Source organism: Protopterus annectens, chromosome 9.part0 (genome assembly GCF_019279795.1).
Source record: "Protopterus annectens isolate FY-2018-M chromosome 9.part0, PAN1.0, whole genome shotgun sequence".
NCBI lineage: Eukaryota > Metazoa > Chordata > Ceratodontiformes > Protopteridae > Protopterus > Protopterus annectens.
The window spans coordinates 73,069,515-73,090,681 of NC_056743.1; the positions used below are offsets into that span (position 1 = coordinate 73,069,515).

Below are 21,167 nucleotides of genomic sequence, written 5' to 3' on the forward strand. Positions count from 1 at the left end.
CAAGTCTAGCGGGAGGGTGAGTCCCAGCCTGGAGGGGTTGGGCGGGAGTTGCAGTAGAAGCAGAGGCTGTGATAGTTGACGAATCCAAGGTCGACGCTGAAAGTAGGCCTTTCGCCACGAGTTTGGCCTTTCTGTCTCTAAGGGCCCTAGGATTGAACCCTGCACAAATGCTGTATTAGATGGACCAATGTGCAACACCCAAGGAAACAACACAGAGTGTGGCCATCCGCTGGTGAAAGCTTATGGCCACACTCTGTGCATTTTTTTAAAGGTGGGTTTAGGTTGATCAGACATCCCAACAAAGGAAAAAAAAAACACATACTCACCAAAAACAAACTAGCCTGACCATGCAAACACTAAGGAAGGGAAGGGACTACACAAAACTACCTCACTATATATATATATATATATTTTTTTTTTTTTGAAAAGTTCGACGAACTAGCGTAAGAGGAGGAAAAGGGAAACTAACTGATTGAAAACTCACTAGAACAACCCCAAAAAGCACTTAGAGTATCGCTGAAAACTCAGAGCTGCTGAGATCACGATGCTGATGCATGAAGCAACAAACAAGATCTGAGGGAAGGCAGTAGATGGTGGTGTATTACGGGGTAAGGGGGAGGAGGTTGGAGTTCGGAGCAGATGCTTGTAAAGTTGCCGGCTCGGATCAGATATGGATCTGAATACCCACAGGATAAAGATAAACTGAAGTTAACTACTTCAGATCGAACTTTAATAAAACTGTCAGGCTCACTAAATTGGAAAATGTAGTTAAATTTTTTAACATTATCATCTGTACAGTATGATAATTGTACTTACAAAACTGTAATTTGAGCCAAGGACATTGTGAGTACCCCCACTGTAAAGAAAGATACTCTAACAACAGGATCACTGCTGCAGGAAATCATAAATTACTGGAATAAAATCAAAGGTGCATGTCAAGTCAGCAATCTTTTTTTTTTTTTTTTATATTTTTAAGCTTCAGACATTCCTATAGGGCTGCAGTACTGTACTATTACCATTAGAGGGAACCTGATCATAAGCATTAAAAAAAAAAAAAAAAAAAAAATCATACAAAGTTGTTCTACATTTGTTCACAATATCCTAGATTTCCTCCATTAAAATATAAACTGTGCTTTTATTTACAATTTTCTTCAAAAAGAATTATCAACCCCCCCCTTGCTGTGATTAAAGCTACAGTTTCATGAAATGCTATGCACCAACAATTAATGTATACAAATACATATTTTGCAGAAACTGACAAGTGAATTCTGTAGTACTTCTGTCTTCCTTAAAAATAAATAAATAAATAAATAAAAATAAAAAAAAAGATACCTCATCTTCTGAATAGTCGTTATACTCTACCCATTATTTCAGATGGCAAGGTGAGGAGGCAGCTGCAGGAAATACAAGCTGTAGCCATATCTGCCAGTGCAACAAGAGATATACTCTGGGAGAATATATCAAGGTTTCTGTTAGTAAATTAACTGAATCTGTGTGTCAATGAATGGTTGTAGGACAGCCCAGTTGTTATATGTGAAATAGCTACATGCCCATCTCCGTTCCACTTTTGGTATTCAAGATGGAAAAGCAGTGTTTTACTACCAAATAAATGCTCTTTGAGGTACAAGATATGGTGCAAATGTGTGCGTGTCAGTTACGGTTCTCAGCAAACAAGCAAGAAACAGTAAATGCCTCATGAAATGCATTTGGTAGAATGAATGGTATGTTAACCTATGGACAGCATAAAACTCAAACAAATCTGCAACTGGTACAGAATATACATAAAATGGCTGAAACATGCAAAAGCAAGGTGATGTAAGAAGACTGTCCTGAGGTAGTGGGTTATTCAAGCATCAGATTATCCGTTGCTGTTCTGCTCTTCTTTTGCTTTCACTAACCTGATTTACTGACAAATTACTGCATGCAAAGACAGCAATAACTGAATGCATAGATATCAATATACTGATTTGCAGATATATAGATATTTATAAAATTCAATAAATATTAATATGTGAAAACATACATTTTTATGTCATTATTAAAAACAGAATCACACAATAATTTGAACTTAAATGTTAAACATGTACTATGCCTTTGGCCCAGGTCATGGACTTGTACAGCCTTCCTACCTGGGTTACCAAATAAATAAATATTCAAAACTCTGGATGTCCCAGTCTCCAGAAACAAGAGAGAGATGTGCTGCTTTCCACATCCCCCCTAGCACCTTTGCTATCTTTCTGGCAAGCAGTGGTTGAGAATTTGCTAGCAGTTACTCCAACCGATTGATCCACGACCAAGAATAAGCCAGGGGTTGTCCAAATAATTGTAGGAAATTCTCTTTTTTACAGGATGGCCAGAACCCACCTTCCCTAACAGTTCAGTCAGAAGCGACAGTGATGACTACTATGAAGGGCAAATTAGTAGATGCCTCTTAGATGGACTGGTTTGGGTAAGGTCAAGGCAATCTTCTTTCATCTAAAAGACTGAGAAAAAATAGCAGATAAATAAGGAAGAGGATTACACAAACTCTCAACACTTTAGTTTTCTGCTGGAGGCCCTCAATTATTTCAAAAGGCTCAGCAAAAAGCACATTTCCCCCAAGTATGCCATATGTGACAGCCTGAAGAAGTTCCTCAGTACAACATCATGGCAAGTGTATCAAAGCTACAGCAGGCTATGTGGCATCCTACAGAAAATGCAAAGAAAGGGTTTTTATTTACAACCTCCAGTGTATCACAATCAGGAAGGGGGGCAATTCTGTATTTTTTTTTTTCAATTTTAAAAGTATGGAAATAAGACAAAGAAATTAAGATATGTGGACTTGTGGCAGAAGAATCAAATTCTCCACAGCCTTTAACTCTCCAGCCAGGACATGAATGATTAAATGCTGGATTGTCTATAAATCATACTGAGAACAGAACAGAATAATGTGAATCTTCACTGGGATTTAGACAAGAGGTGGATAATACACATGGCTTGACTTCGTAGGTAACAGAGAAGCTGAATTCATGTGTTTAAAGACTACAAATATGGCATCCTTAACAGGCTTAACGAAGTGGATAACCAAAGAGTCCCTACTTTTCTTTCCCTAAGATAAGCATGATAAACATGGGGGTGGGGTGGGGTGAGGAAGAGATGGCTTTAATAGACTTTATAAGCCTTAGATATTTTCAAAGGTGGTGGTCCTCAGGACGGCAGCTACAATAACAGAAAGATGCCATGCCAAATTATCCTTTACCAGACGGACCCAATCTCTATTCAGACTTTCCTGACAGCTGTGAAATCTCACAGACAAAAATCCACCTAAGTTTAGGACCTGTGGGGCAGGTGTACATGGGTAGCATAGGCTATAAGTTTGACCAACACCAAATATTGAGTGGGAAGAAATGAATCGGGTATGAAATGAGGGATTAAGGGTATGGCACAAAGTCTGTCACCAGCTGTGCTAATTCATGTTCACATGTATCATTCAGCCACCTTCCATATTCCGAACAGACATTTAAATCAAGCACAAGGACAGAGAAGTCCTAAAAATGGACATCTGGGACCACATCAACCTTTGCTGGTTAGTAGCCATCCATCAAAAAGGAAGTGAAAAAAAACACAATCCCTGGCCCTCAGTACAAACCCAAACATGTCCATGTTACTTCAGACGCCACTCAGTGCTTTAAACGGCAACAACCTGTTAAGGCTAGAGAATGGGGGAGGTGGTTGCATTCCGGGTTGCTCTCCTAAATGCAACTGCCTGGGAGCCTTTCTCTGGTCAATATCAAGCTTTTCTAAAAATGAGAATGGAATAATGACCGCTTCCCAAAGTACAAAAACACTGCAGGAGAAGGACTGGAGCCCAGACTTGGAGTGGTAGACTTTGAAAGGAAGACAGATCTGGGGACTGGGCCCCTTAATTTTGCTTTCCTCTCTTAAGCACAACTACTTGAGATTTTCAAACAATTCCTTCCAAGAGCTCCTTCTACCTATCTCTGCTAAATGCAGACCTTGCTGAGGGCTTTAAACTTCTGCCTTTGATACTGACAAGTTATGAGGATGAATCAGATACATTGCGAACAGATGCTGAACAAAAAAAATCTTATATCACAGGGGTATCAACTCATAATCTGATGAATGCAAACACAACTGACTTAATTGATTAAAAACTCTAAATGAAGTAAGTTTCTAATTACACAAATTAGTAGGCGGTCTAAACTATGGAAGTGACTAAAATGAACCAAGAGACCTGAAGAATGTTCGTCCCTTATCCTTAGCACAGAAGAGTAAAAGTAGACTACAGAAGACATGCGTACCCCAATTACATAAGCTCAAGATTAAAGGTCACATAACAGGACACAAGAAAGATAAATGTAGGTGCTGTTTCTAAATGGAAAAAGTGATGTTTTAAAGCCGCAATTATTTTTTAAAACATAATAGTACATCTGTCCAATAACTATGTAGGGGTGTGCCCCAGAATAAGGCAGCATACTTTACAGGCATTAAGATGTACATGGCTTCCTATGGTGTATGTCTTTAAACATGCCAGGGATTAAACTGCTAGAATAATACAGAATGTGCATAATTATTGTTACAGACTACAGAATCCATTCTCCATAACCCCTTCTTTAAGGGCAGTTTCTGGGACTGTGAAATGATTCTTCCCTGACCAACAGCTTGGTTGTTTCATATCAGTTTGTGCTCCACTACACAAGTGAGTAGCCAGAAATGTCTGATTTGTATAAGAAACATCTGTACAAACACATCCGCCAACATAACTGAACTTGTACCCTTTTATATATATATATATATATATATATATATATATATATATATATGGGTGTATGTCACTTCATGTAACAGAAGTAATAACTTCACTATTATGTCTAAAACTTTAAGAAAACTCAATTCCAGTGATCAAAAAAACCATAAACATTCCTTATTATCGAAGTTATAACAGGTAAACTGTATTGAAGAATATAATTTGCCAACGTAACAATTAATTGACAATTTGCAATTAGATAAAGTGATAAATAAGTTCAATGATACCCATATATATCTGTGTGTGTGTATCTATCTATATAATACACTCTCTATATAATATGTAGCCACAGCAGGGCTAGCCAAGGGACGGTGTAAACCACGCCTCAAAATGATTGTCACTGCAGAACTGATACCCTGACCCCATGTGTAAAATAGGAAAAGGAGCTGAGGATGGATGGAAGGCTGTATGTATTTGTGGCTAGCCCTGCTGCGGCTACATATTATATAGAGAGTATAATATAGATAGATACACACAGATATATATATATATATATATATATATATATATATATATGGGTCTATGCCATAACACTGAAACCCGTAAGGTCAAAAACATATTCCATAAGAAATATATCCTAAAACATGTTTTTGTAGGGGAGCAAGACCCCTGCAACCCCCACCCCCTTACTTATACAGAGTAACTCCATGATCACACAACTGTGGCGAAAAGAAAAAAAACACCACACACAAAGTGAATCAGTGCTTAAGAACAAATATGGACATCTACAGATCTGGGGGTACAACATGATGTTGACCCTCGCAATTCACACATACTGTGCTAGACTCGCACCCCTAATAACTCCTATGATAAGAAATGACACCACTGCACACATTCTACATAGTTCTATACAACTCTACACTTTTCAGTATTGTTACCAGTTAAATGGGTTCAACCTTACGAGTTTCAGTGTTATGACGTAAACTCACAATATGCACGCACACATATATATATATATAAAAATGTGTACATATATACACACACACACACATATATATATATACATACACACACACACACAAATACCCAGACAAATATGTGTGTGTATATATCTATATCTAATATATAGACACACACACATATATGTATGTGTATATATATATATACATATATATATATATATATACATATATATATATATATATATATATATATAAAATCTATACCTATAATCTATATCTATATTTCTCTCTCATATATATATATATATATATATATATATATATACATACACACGGGTCCCTATCAGATTAATAGAAGTCATACGGCTTTGATCATATGATCAACGTTTTGAAACTTTGAACATTTTGAATGGAGATTGTGGTACAACGCAGAGCAGGAAACCTTACCCTTTTCTGCAATGTAGTGCAATCTCGGAGTTGGTATATTTAATTAGCAAGGGGTGTGGGGACGCAGCTGTATAATGCATACCTTTTTACTCAGTGCAACACAAATCTGTATGGATGCTTGTGGTGTACACACTATTTCCAGTTGAAATTAGTATTTTTGGTGGACTTGTGCCTTACTATGAAGTACAAAATAAATGTACACCTACAAGCGTTCTGAGTGTTTCTTACATGGAAGCTTCCTGTTTGTTAGTATTTTTGGTGGACTTGTGCCTTACTATGAAGTACAAAATAAATGTACACCTACAAGCGTTCTGAGTGTTTCTTACATGGAAGCTTCCTGTTTGTTAGTATTTTTGGTGGACTTGTGCCTTACTATGAAGTACAAAATAAATGTACACCTACAAGCGTTCTGAGTGTTTCTTACATGGAAGCTTCCTGTTTGTTATTATTTTCCTCTAGAAACATGAAATGTGGTATAATAATTAGCTGATGAATACACTGCTAAATATTTTATATAAATATTGTGATAATCAAAATCCAGTACTTTTAATAAAATACACAGGGAGTACCAATACAAACATATTACAGAGTGGGACCAGGGACTAGAAACACACTTCAAAATGGACAAAAGTGTGCACTTTATAAATCTAGATAAGCCTCAGTGGGCAATAAGTAAAAGCAGCCACCCATTCATGTCAGGAAATGGAAATAGTATATATTTTTGGAGAATATTAAAAACATTAACATATAAATTATAAACCCTGAAATATAGTATTCTGTAGAACAAAAAAAAAACAAAAAAACAAAAGAAAAAACTTTTTCAGTCATTAAACTCCAGATTCACTTTTGGATTGCTTTATCTCATGGTTACTCTTCATTGCCTGTGCTTTGACCCAAGTATACGCAGACGACCCCCCCAAAACCATCACATTACTCGTCCACCACAAGAAAGTCTTCTTTTCATTGTAGTAAGACACTGCCAACACTGTCTGTGCACATGCCTTAGCTGTTCCAGAAACGTTGTGGGTAAGAGGGCTGGTAAACTTGATCTGAAGGCCTGTAACATAACCAATGGCAAAGCCAAAGACCCCACCGAGGATCATTATGCCCCAAAAGTCCAAGTTGCCCAGCTTATCAAAGTTATAAATGGTCCGAAGTTCACCCAAGATGATGATGAATGGGATGAAGAGGACACAAGCATTAATATTGTTGTAGTAGGTGAGTCTCCAAATACTGCCATCAACTGCAGGAAGCACTCTCTTTGTGAAGATAGCATTAAGGGACACACACAAGCTGGCTAGGATACCAAATGCAATGCCAATCCATGACAAGTTGCCATGGGCATCCTCTTGGTCAACTCCCAACCAGAAGCCACCTGCAAGAAAAGAAAATAAAGTTATAGGTTCAACTAATCAGAATTAAAGCAGCTGCAAAAATAGTAAAGCAGAACAGAGATAAGCACATTCTGGAAAATACCAGACATGTAAGTTATGCTAGAATGTTGACATCACCTCTTGTACTATAGCAAACAAGTAGAAGTGAACAAAGCCTTAACACCTCATTACAGTTTACTCAAGAAGTGAACAAAGCCTTAACACTGAACTTAGACAATTGATTTAAGTAGGCTTGCCATATCCAAACATAAGCCTAAAATATAGGCCTGCTGTAAAACTCAGGTGATGTGGAAAAATAAACTTTTTCTATTAAAAACTTTAGGTACATGGCATTGAGCTAGTACGAGCACAGAAGCATACTGGTGGCTTGTCACAGCCATTTAAAAAATTACTTGCATGCTTACAAGCTACATAAGACTGACAACCCGAGTAAAGAAACTGGGCTCAAATGCAACTGATCTTAACTGCTCCTCCTGCACTTGTACTGTGGCATTAGTGACTACATTTCAGGGGTACTCCCTGCCCCAAAAATGATGGCATCCCTTTTATTTTGGATATTTGCAAAGTTAAGGTCAAAGCAGGTAGTAGGGCCTTAAACCACTTTGCGGCACAGTGGTGCAACGGTTAGCATTGTCACCTCACAGCAAGAGGTTCTCCTATTAGATTCTAGCCTGGGGTGCCTCCTGTTTGGATTCTGCATATCCTCCCTGCATTCGCATTGAGTTTCCTCTTGCTAATCTGGTTTCCTCCCACATTCCAAAGAGATGCTTCTGAAGTGTTTCGCCCCGGTCCTCCTCTTGAAAACGGGCTCTGTCCCAGTTGGACTTTCCTAGCAAACAAATGTTAAGAACAACAATCTGCTGTAGCCTTGATTTCAAACTGCCTTACAGTACCAGCACTTTCTACTTAGTGACAAACATCAAACAGCTTACTATCAATAATAAAGTATTCTCTTTGCCAAACTAGCCTTCAAGGATTCACAAGCATATAAGAGTGGTGAATCTGTATATGAATGAATAAATCAAACCTCAGCAAGATCCTCAAACCATATCTTAGCAGCACTGCTGCACATAAAACATAATCAACCCGCCAGAAGGTGTACGGGGCACGGGGCAAAGCACTCCAGGTAAAAGCTGTTTTTTGGTGATCATATATGTAATACATTGTTTTACATTTGTGATCACTTTAGTCAGATTATTTCAGGTAGTGCCGAATGTAATCTCAGATAAGATCATTTGATGTTTTACATTTGTGATCATTTTAGTCAAATTACTTCATGTAATGTTGAATGTAATCTTCGAAGAAGTTGTTTAATGTGTGTTTTGAACAACTTCACTGGCTATTACTGTTTACATACTTACATATATATGTGTTTGTAGGTACATGAAATTATGTATACACATACAAACATATAAACAAACACACGTACTTACATGCATAGACTTTCAACAGTTTTAGACTTTTAAACTAGACTATATGTTGTCATTCTGCAGTATCCTCAAAATAAGCACATTCAGGCACTGGCATGAAACTTGCCATGGTTTAGTCAAAAACAATTCATGTACTAGCAGAAAATTTGTACTGGCACTTGTCAGTAAACTAACAAGCATGTGAACAATCTAATCTCTACAAGTTGGATAAAGGCCGAACCCACTCAGCATGCAGTCATTTATTCAATTAGTACTTAAAACTGATCACTGCAAAATCAGAAATCAGTCTATTAAAATTGATAGAATTATTTTTAATGTAATTAGTGCTACCAAAAAAATGAATATGTTCTGTATTACTGATATTTGTCACATAAACCTTCATAACATGGCATATCTTCTACAACCTGGGTAGACTGCTATGACAGAATGACTTGGCTGTTCCCATTATGAGTACATATATGTAGTTAAACACAAAGGGATGTCCTTATCTGTAACATTTGTTAACTGTATTGTGATGGAAAACAAACTGCACGTTTTCTCATAACGTTTTGAAAGAAATGCTTCATATTAACAGACAACAGTATATATCTATCTGAATGGTCAAAAGGAATAACTCATTAACAACGTTTCTCTGAAAGATTTTTGGATTTAGTGTTGATTTGTTAATTACATAAATGCTTTAGACCCACACACAGTGCAATAAATAGTGAAAGCTGTAGAATTGTCTGTGGTAAATCCGCCATGGTATCTTTTTCTCCATCTGGATCATTCTGGGATGTGGAATATATATTATTTTTTTTAACTAGCTACACTGCAATAAATTGCATTTATGTCTGTTCAAAAATAGAGTCCAGTGGCAGAGACTCTGCAAACTTGAGTATTCTGTTTGCTCATGCAAACAGAACATACTAAAACTTCCTTTAGGTGAGCTGACTCTTCTGGTAGTCCAACTGGTCTCCCCAGAAATGTGATTTTGAGGGCATTAAAACAGCAGGAGGCTGTCAATTTGTAATTGTCTAATTCACATTGTTGAACTAAACATTTAGCCTAGGCTGTTAAAACCAGCCCAATTCGTTATTTATTTTTACAGCAGTCAGAGGAGTACACAAACACAGTATCACCTGCAATTAAAAAGTTCACCTGATTTTCTCACAGCAACTTGCGGACAAAAACTGCTGCAGGGCATGATTTAAATTAACTAAGTAAGAGTACATTTTAAAGTGTTTTCTTAGAACCGAGTGACATACCTTTGGCAGCACCATATGTGGTGTAAAAAAGTGCCGATCCCCATTTTCACCTGATTTGTGAATACTTTCATTCTCCTTTTCACCTGAAAAGGTAACCCCATAAAATGTAGTTTCCCCATACAGATGCCACTGAACAGAAATATTAATCTTCAATCTCAGAGATATCAACTTGGAAAACAAGCGGTATGTCCACAGACTTTAATTGATGCATGCAGCGCAGGTTCAGAGACATACCCATTAAAGTCTAAGGAAGATAACTAAGATGACATCATGGAGAAAAACAAATTTATTTGGGCTGTGGTGTCAATTCAAAGTTTACAAAGCTATTTATTAACAAAAATGGCCCAACTAAACTAGAATGGACTAAAGTAAGATGCATCGTGGCACAAACTTATGCCATGATGCATACTTATAGCATGACAAAACATTAACAAAAATGGAGGGCCTGCAGTCCAGCAGCCAAGGAACATAAGATGCCCCTACTAGAAGGCACATCAAGAAAACTTCTGCACGACCATCTCTCTCAACCTCTTAGCTCAAGAAATCTGGACAACGTCTAAAATAATGGGGGGGGGTCAAAGGCTCAAAGACAGGGACATATTTTAAACATTTCTCTTACAAAATTAGAAAGTTGGTAGAATAAAAGGATTTGTGTCAGAATGCATTTTCTGAAGGGTGTGGAGTATGAATCTCAAATGCTTATTATTTAGTGACTTCAATCCTCAGTGATTTGCCACAAAACCACAAAAAAAATGTATGAGGCAAAAAACTGAACACTTGAGAGGTATGTGCAACACTACTTAGTCAGCAAGGGTATTCACTGTACAGTCAGCAAGGCTTACATTGACCTAAGCCTGTAAATGGGTATATGCATGCTAAAAGCTGGGAAAAAAACTCCCAGTGCTGAAGAGTAACTACTTGCTCCCCAGTGCTACCTGATGCTGAAGCAACAGGCTGCCTGTGCAAGTGCACAAAAAAAAACAAAAACAGTCCCTTACCTAGACATCACAAACATTAACAATACTCACCAAACTGCTACATGTACTATGAAGTGATCCACCTACAGTAAACTGGTAGGACCAAAGTACAGGGTCACAGTAATGCTCAGCATTAAACGTTTCCCAGGCTGCCAAATTTACCTTTAACCACATAATGTACCATTGGTTTCCTCTCACCACTCTTAACAGCATTTTAAATGGTGGACAGACAAACAGATTATTTACTATGCCTATCAACAAGTCCTACTTGTTTGCAACAGGCACCCATTGTGGCAAGGAAAGTCATAACTAGAACAGTGTGACAGCCCATTATCACTTTCATACCACCTTCTTAGGTATGCAGCGAGTAGAAAGATTGGGAAAATGCTTCCCTGACATCACCTCTACAGCAACTACTTCTTTAAACGCTTAATAATCAGAACATTTTGAAAACTGTCGCCAAAAATAGTAATTCCTATAAAAAAAAAAAAAAAACTGTGCATATATGCAACACTCAGCTTGGGGTCATTTTATTCATGCAATTAAACTTTTCCTGGTGGGATGGAACTGGAGAGAGTCAGGTGGAAGCACTGCACTGCACTGCAGAATGGGCAAACCAGCCATCTGGCAGCATTACATGATTACAGGCACACACGGTATTAGCTCGATAAATTAGGGCACTGACACCTTTTTCAAATAAGATTGTGGCCTTAGATATTTTTTCAACACAGATTTATAACCAAATGGATGAATTCATTGCTCTGTCCTCCATAATTTAAACAGCTCATGACAGAAATATCTTAAATTCTGTATTTCATATATATACATAAATACATACCTGTCTGTGGTGCCCATAAAACTGACTAGGGCCTCTCCATGGAGGCGATTCTCATCATAAGCAAAGCAAAAGCTCAGAGAAAATTTACTTCCCAACATTGCAGTATAACACTGATACGAAACCCTTCTAAAGGACTGGGTTTAGAGGGTATTAGTTGCTTTCCTCTCCAATGTTATTTGCAGTTACACACAGTCATGTAAAGGGCAGAAACTAAGGCTGACATTTTACATCTGTGCACACAACACACAGCGGTATTTATCCTTTGCATACAAAAATGTTAAAAGCATATTAAAACACCTGCAAAGGGATCACTTTTAACTAGCTGAAAATTAAAAGTTAATAGACTGAAATACAGGCAATGTTGCAGTACACTACATAGAAGAAGTGCCCGAAAAGAAAGCAACACTTGAGCTTTGACTTTGGAGCTCTGAACTTCAAGTGGAAGACTGTAGGATGTGTTCTTAAAAGCTTGACAGGAAATAACCAAGTGACAGACGTTGTTCAGAATAATTTATTTCACGTGCAAAACGTTAGTCTAATATTACTGCATCCCTAAAAGCTAAACAACGATCTAACAGGAAACTTGCCTGGCTTAAAAAGAGACATCAAATTTGTTATTTAAGGACAAATCTGAAAAGCACGATATTAATGTCTGAAGGCACATAACTGCTATTTATTTAATGTATTTAATGTAAGACAAGAGCCAAAACATTCATGCTTTTAGTTTTAGCCTTCTAGCAACATAACTCCTCTGTATTTACTAAAATTATGGCAGCAGGTTTTCTGTGGCTGAAACAGGAGTAATCCACTTCCCTGTTGCAAGCAGTTTATTTACTTGTACCAATCGTCTAGGTAAAAGTATTTCAAGATGAATCATCTCAAGATTTTATCTGTAACTTATAACCAGGATAAGAACCAGGACCTGCAGCATTCAGGATTACTTTCCTCCACGTGTAAGATTTAATGAGATAAGATACTGATAACTGTGATAGCCAGTAATGTTTTTTAATACACGTCAGGAAACATAAAAAAAAAAAAAAAAGTGGTGCAAGGGATAAGGCCACCATATGTGACCCAATCAACCCAATTTCAGTATGTGCTTCAGGAGTGAAGCAGCCAGTGTGAGAGGGGAGCCTCAGAGCTCATCTGGGACTGTTGAGAAGTCAGTCTAATTTGCTATGTTAGTGACACCTGCTGGAATATGAGTGTCACTGCAGCAATACAAGTGCTAGGGGCATGTACTTGGCTATACCAAGCAGCAACTATGTACAGAGGCCATCACCATGCATATCTGTAGTCTGCAGGTACCTTGAATTAAGGCCTTCCTGGCATATTTTGGTAAGGAGAAAACAGTGTGTGAAGTAACTAGAGCCATGCCAATGGATTTAAAGACAACACAATGTATCTGTGGAACACTACAGTAGGGTCGGACAAGGCACTAACTTAGACAAATGATGCGACACCTATCCCCATTCAAGGGAATACAAATATAACTAACATCTGAACAACAAATACACTGTTAATCTGAAGAAAACATTAATTTGTTATTTAGCAGCCAATAACTTAAGGGATATTCAGGGCTTAGGACAGTTCAAAGTTCTTATGTAGTTACCAGACATGCAGTCCATAAGACAAGGGAGATACATAGCCCAAATTGTTTGGTTAAATGGCTTTCTGAAAGTCACAAAGTAGGCAAATGAAAACTGAGCGAATCAAACCCTGTATCACAAGAAGTAGCGTATTAACAGCTCACAGACTGTTTACAGTAGGACACATTTCTTACTGACACAGAACCTAGGACACTTATCAGGTTGTCAGTACACACCAGACCTAATCAACAAACGAGCAGGTGGCCTGACATCAAGGGGATTAAAGCTAAGCCCTGAAGTACTCCAATTTTTCCTTGGAGAAGCACATAAACACACTGTCCTAGTTCTTCAAATGTTAAAACAAAAATGATGGTAATAAAGAAACAAATTAACAAAAAATATGCAAGACACATACAGCACGGTTTCTTAAGGAAGAACCCAAGATTCAATGCAAACAATTAAGTAATACCAGCAAACTCTGTGTGTGGAAGAAAACTGATGCTCTGAATAAAGATCAGTGTTGACAAGACAGTAGCATGCCCTTTACAAAAGCTAGGCTGCTAGTGAGATACACAGGACTACACCAAAGGGATGCCTATTGACTTCAAAGTATTTGACAAATACCAGAAAGCAGAGGTGTGACAGGAACTGACCATTAACAACATATCTTCACGCCAGATACACTTGTAGCAGTATGCATTAATCTGGGGCTTCTGTTCAGGGATATCATTTCAGCTGCTGAATGACCACCCTGTAGGATAGTTACAAAGGTTGCAGGCTGCTGCTCTTCCAGTAATGGTGACTGCATTATATAAAAACAGTGTTACCCTAAGCCATATTTTGGTTTTCTCTTGTTGCAACTGACAGTAACCAAATACTGTAAGACTCCACTACACATGCTGCCACAGTTACAAATAACTTCTATGCCCACCTCAAGAATGCACCAAGATATCAGTCCCCACAAGACACAAATATAATGCCATGTTCAGGAATAAATGTCAATGGTGGAACTCTAGTATAAACCAACTATACAGTAAGAGGAAAAAACTCTTAGCTTGTAGGAATAAACTTAATACCCAGTCATTTACAGATGAACTCAAAAGATCACTGAAGAACTCAGAAACAAAATCAAATGGGCCAGAAAGTAAGTATGAACCGAACATTGACACCCATGCTTAGGACACCACAAAGCCATCCTCAGCTATGTCAGAAACCTTAGAAGTAATGTACAGCATTGCAGGGAGCTAATATACAACACAATCTTCATCTGAGGACATAGCCGACATTATGCCTGACAAGTTTAACTAAAACTTTACACTCCTCCTTACCCCCAATTTTCCAGAAGAAATTAAGCATTCCCAAGTCAACCCCCAATCCCTTCTGACAAAGTCCTGAGTGCTCTCTCTCCAAGGCCAAAACCACTTGCTCCATAGATCCTGATAATGTGTGGGGTGGTTGCCCTCTTGTAAGTACCAGAACACTTCTTGTAGATATTGTTACTAAGCCTATTTAAGTCAAAGCCTTTCAACTGAATTCATACAAAAGATGCAGACAACTTGCTGTAGTCCTCGGACTCCTAAAGGGGAGAACCTACTACTGATCCTGGAAAAGTACAGAGATATAAGCTTCACCAGCCATATCTGTAAACTGAAAAAAAACATATCATTATGGAGGTTATCAACACGGCTATAGGCAGTCTATAAGCCCTGGATCAAAGTTTGTTTGGGCTAGTTAAAGGCAGATCTTGCCTCCTGAACTTGTTGGTCTGCTTTGAACAAGTCAATGATGTACTACATACAGGCAAATTGGTTCACGCTGTAATCTGGACTGGCTAACACAGGGGGTCCTCCCAAAGTTTCTTTAAGCTTCTGGAATGCTCTCTCACATGCTGTGGTCCACACTACCTTATCTGGCCTGCTCTTCCTTGTCAGGTCTTTGAGGAGAGCAGCTAGCTATGGTACTATAACTGGGGATGAACTTTCTGTAGTACTCTGCTGTCCCTAAGAATGCCCTCACCTGCTTTTTGGTAACAGGTGCAGGCCATGCCTAAATCGCTTCTACTTTGGCAGGTTCTGGCCTGATCTTACCACTCCCCACTATGTCCCAGGTAGGAGACCTCTGCCATACCCACCTGACATTTGCTCAGCTTAATGGTCAAACATGTCCTCTGTAGTTTGCCCAGCACCTCCCTGACATGATGAAGGTGCTGTTGCCAGGAATAGCTGTAGATGGCAATATCATCTAGGTAAGCAAGGGCAAACCTCCTGCTCGGATATGATCTACCAGCCTCTAGAAAGTTGCGGAGGCATTTTTCATCCCAAAGAGCATCTTTATGAACTCATACAAGCTAAAAGGAGTCACAAAGGCTAACATCTCTCTAGCACTGGGAGTCAAGGGCACCTGCCAGTAACCGTTGGTAAGATCAATGGTTGTAGGATACTCAACCCCACCCAGCTGCTCTAGAGCCTCATCTGTCCTAGGCATGGGGTAAGCATCTGACACTGTGTGACTAATTTCCTGTAATCCACAAAGAACCGGGTGCTGCCATCCTTCTTGGCACCATCACCACTAGGGAGGCCAAGGGACTGTTGGACTCTTGAATTACCCCTAGTTCCAACATTTCCTGTATCTCCTCCCTCAGAGTCTGTTTGACTCTCTCAGGCACCCTATAAGGGGCCTGCCTAATAGGCCTTTGGGGTCCTGTATTCACCTGGTGCTGCACTAGGTGGGTGCATCCTGGTTTCCCAGTGAACATGTCCCCAAACTCATGTAACACTGCTCAGATTTCTCGAACCTTGGTAAGAGCTGCTGGGACACTGAGGTGTCAGTCCGAGCCTCACTGAGGAGATCAGTCACCAGATCTCCCTCAGACTCCTCCTGCAATCCACTGCAAATGCTCAGCACAAGGGGCTCCCTATCATGGTAAGGTTTCATCGGGTTAACATGGTACAATTTCTGCCCCTGCCTCATGACTAGAATTCCACCATGTAGTTATCACTTACCTTTCTTACCACCTTGTAGAGTCCCTTCCAAGCTGCTTGCAGCTTGTTGTGTCTGACAGGAATAAAAACCATTACCTGCTGCCCCACAGCGTACTCTCTAGCTCGAGCATTCCTGTCATACCATACCTGTTCCTGTTGTTGGGCTACTGTCAGGTTCTCCTGGGTCAAGCCCATGTGTTCCCTGAGCCTTGTCCTGAGGTTTAGGACATATGCCACAACAGACTCCTCCGTGAGGTTCACACTCACCTTCCCACTCATCACAAATTAAATCTAGAGTGCCCCTTACCCTATGCCCATGCAGCAACTCAAAGTGTGAAAAACCTGTGGATTCCTGGGGTACCTCTGTAAGCAAACAACAGATGGGGAAAATGTGTCCCACTCCTCTTAAAATGGTCTGCAAATGCCCATAGCATGGACATGATTGTAGAGTTTAGCCTCTCAACAAGACCATTAGTCTGGGGATGGTAGGAGGTGGTCTTCAGGTGCTTCACCCCACAGGACTTCCACAGGCAAGCCAGCAGGTCTGACATGAAATTGACACCTCTGTCAGTCAGTATTTCTTTTGGGAAACCTACCCTGCTGAAAATCTAACAAAGCATTTGTCACCTTTTCTGCCTCAATGGAGGACAGAGCCACTGCTTCAGGGTATCGGTAGCGTAATCCACTACCACTAGGATGTACTTTTTCCCTGTGGACCTTGAGGTACTCAGAGGCCCCACAATATATATTGCTACCCTCTGAAATGGCTCTTCAATCACAGGCAAAGGCATCCAAGGAGATTTTACCTTGTCTCCGGCCTTGCCTACTTTTTAGCAATGCTCACAGGTCCTGCAGTACCCTGTTACATCTCTGAAAATTCCAGGCCAACAGAAGTTCTGCATAATATGCCTCTTTGTACATTTTATGCCCATATGACCTGCAAAGGGAATATCATGGGCTATGGCTAGAGGGACCAGATGGCAGGCTCTAGGCACTATCAACTGCTGTACCCTCTCACCTTCTAGCCCTCCCTCAGGGGTCCACTCTCTATACAGTAACCCTTTGTCCCAGTACACAGATTCCCCCTTCCCTTGAGAATCAGGTGCCTTACTAGCTACCTACCTCAGGCCTTGCAATGTAGGGTCTGAGAGCTGAGCCTGCTCAACTCTTTTTGTAACCCTTCCCAACTCCCCTTCCACAAGAAGTCTGTTATCCTCTGACAGTGGTGCCTCACTGTCAGCCTGGGTACTACTACTCACCTCTACCTTTGCAGTCACTTTGTCCAAGGGAACATCAGTACCCACAAGCAGCTGTGGCTCACCTTCAGTCTCACTGCTACAGAGTAGCTCCCTCCCTGAAGTAACCACCTCACCAGTCCTGGCTGCAAGTATGCAGTCTGTCTGGGTCTCCCCCAGGCTACCAGACCCACATGCTTGTCTTCTAGCCTGACTGTGTGCAGCTGCATAAACACATGGTAATGCCTCATCCAAATCCTTCCCTATCAGGACATCTGCAGGATGGTAGTTTGGTACCCCTGTTGTCTCAAGACAACCTACTATTAGCATTTTGTCTTTCCCACTTACTGGCTCTCTCACCTATTGTTCCCCACCTTGCTTCCGTGGACATCTGTATGCCACATGACTCCATTGGTTGCATTTGAAACATTTAACCCTAGGTCCTGGATGTGTACCTGGACTAGTGGCTTCCCCTGCTACTGGCAGATTCTGCTGGGGCAGTCTGTGCTGCCCACCATCGGTTCCTTTAGACCCATGAGCAGTACTAGGGGTCCCATTCCTGTGCAGGGATGCCCTGCTTGCTAGGTATAAGGTCTCCCTTCTTCCCCAACTCATCTGAAGTAGCTAACCAGATCCTCATGTCCTCAGGCAAAGTGCTAAGGGCTTGTTCTCTCACCAAAAGGTCTGCCAGCCCTTTAAAAGTGGTGACCTAACATCCACTCACCCACCTATGAAAATAAGTGCTCAGTTCAGCAACATATTCACACACACTTTCAACTTCCTTGTGTCTATGCTCATGAAACTTTTTCCTATACGTTTTAGGGTTAGCTTAAAGCAATTCTTAAAAGTGTAATTAAAACAGTCAACGTCAGACATTTTAGAAACATAGTTACAGCTTTACCATGGAGTAAGGGGGTCAGGAACCGTACCTAGAGCCTTTGGTCAACATCATACTGTTTACATACCCTCTCAAACATATGACTGAAACTATCAAAATTATCCCCCTCTTTAAACTGCGGAAGAACTTTACTGACCTTTTGTGCTTCTGGGGTCCAGTTACTCCCTTCCCCATTACCTCCATGACTCTGGCGAAGAGTCAGGATCTCCTTCTCATGCTGCCTCTGCCTCTTCTTTTCCTCAGCTTCCAGGCGTAGCAGTTTCTCAGTCTCCTCAGCCTGCAACCATCATAGTTTCTCATTGTCCTCACTCTCTAGACACCTCAGTCTCTCAGCTGCTTCTATTTCCAAACACCTGGCCTCCAACTCAAGTCTCTTTAGCTCCAGATGGATTTTTAAGTCATCCGCAGAAAGGTTTGGCTGTCCATTCTCTGAGTGTGCTACATCTCCACTGCCAGTCTGATCCATCCTCCTGGATGCTGTTTTCTGATGCAGCTATGACCAAAGCTGCAATAATGTCTGCCTTTGTCAGGTTTCCATGCACCAGTCCCATAGCCTGGCACATCTCAGCCAGCTGGCTCCTTGTCAGCGTTCCATTCTCCTCTGCTGACATGCTGCCTGTTCTCCCTGACTAATTAAGCTAACAAAAGAAATAAAACAATTGTGATCTGAACTCTGAGTATTCACTGTGTGGCTGATTTAGAGTACAAAACACCTTCAGTGATCGCTGCACACAAGCTACAGGAATTCACTCTACCCACACCACTACAAACCAATTAGTATTTGCCAACCAATCAATATGTGGTGTGGATATACCATCACTGCCAAACAATATGGGACGCCCGTGCACTGGCCCAGCAATCAAGAAGCCTCAATCCTCACCACTAACACCAGTGAGGGGGGTCCACACAGAGAAAAGATAATAAATACACACACAGTAAAGTACAATTTCCCTTAAGAGCACACAGAGATCAGTCAGTCTGGGGCTGGTTGCTCCCTTTCTCTCCAGGTCCCCAATAAGACTCCCCACTGGCACAGCTATAGGGTTCAGATCTCAGCCTAGTGGGAAAGCTAAAAACTCCAGCACGCTCTCTCTCCAACCAGTGCTTCATGTCCCTCCCCAAGTAGCTGACACACACACACTTTGAGGTAAGAGTTTATACAACCACACAGACACTCCTAGGGAAGGCTGGCACAGGTTCTCCAGCTGTGCCCTTTTTACCCAGACTATACGGTAGAAATCACTGCCACCACCTAACTAATATGTATCAGCTACTCAAAGTCCTTTATGAAGGGTGTCCAATTATTACTGTGCAATATTATTATCCAAATGGTAAGTGCAACCAGTCAAGACTTATTTGGAGTGACTTGGTACAGTATCACTATATACATGCAATGTACTCGGAGCTTAAATTATCTGTACGCAAAACAGCCACAGTTGAAAGGTTTACAAATATTTAATAATAATAAAAAAACAAGACAATACTTCTTACTACACAGTGCTAGGCAAGAGTTCAGAGATCACAGAGAAATACTTAAAATCATACCGTAAAAAGGTTCTGACATGAACACAAAAAAAATACTTAGAAATAGTGAATTAGGAAGATCAGAGTAAGAGAAAACACAGTTCTAAAATCTTACTTACATACAGACACAGGCAGAGATCTGGTGAGTTATATGTTCTCAAGTCAAATGCTCTAATGCTCTCATTCCTTCTGTCCTTAAATTGGTAACACAGTACCACTGATTCATAGGTTCATACTTGGCTATCTGCCCGAGGGCATTTATAAGCCTAGCCCATAGTTTTGTGGCTTACGCCACCCCTTTAGTTTGGAGAAACTATTCCCATTATTTTGCTGTGCCTCTGTCTAGCAGTGACACTGAGGTAACCCCTGGGGTGTATCTGCGATCCCCCATCCATTGGTCAAGATTCCTCTTGAACAAGGCCAGCGAGGTGCTCTGCCTCACATAGACCGGGATTTTGTTCCACAGCATAGGGAGTCTCTGGGTGATGAATCTATCCCTCCAGCACGTCCTATTAATAACCGTGTCAAGGTTTAAGTCTCCCGCCCTTGTGGCTCTGAGGGATCTAGATTTTTTGAGATGAAGCATGTTCATCAAATCTGGGTTTGACATGGCCTTGTATGTCAGGCATAGGTCACCTCTGAGCAAGCGGTAAGCAACTGAATATAACTGGAGTTCTTTCAGTCGGGCAGCATAAGACAGATTTTTGAGACCCTTTATCCTTTTGGTGAGGAACTTTTGTGGCCTCTCCAGCTGCTGCAAGTGTCGGGTCAGATACATTCCGAATGGGGCATTGTACTCGATCATTGGTCTGATGAGTGATGAGTATAGGGAGACTATGACTTCCCTTGATCTAGATGTGAATCCCTTCATGATAAGGTGGGCAATGTAGAAGGTCTT

At 40.4% G+C, this 21,167-nt stretch overlaps 1 protein-coding gene across 3 annotated transcripts in view; it reads right to left on the reverse strand.

The window, feature by feature from the left end:
• Positions 1-6,686: 6,686 nt before the first annotated feature.
• Positions 6,687-21,167, reverse strand: part of SLC35C1 (solute carrier family 35 member C1) — a 37,082-nt gene continuing 22,601 nt past the window's right edge. For all 3 annotated transcript variants that reach the window (XM_044082572.1, XM_044082573.1, XM_044082575.1), the window contains exon 3: positions 6,687-7,531. In XM_044082572.1, the coding sequence (XP_043938507.1) occupies positions 6,984-7,531 (548 nt within the window). In that variant the 3' untranslated portion in view covers positions 6,687-6,983. The remainder of the gene's footprint in view (positions 7,532-21,167) is intronic.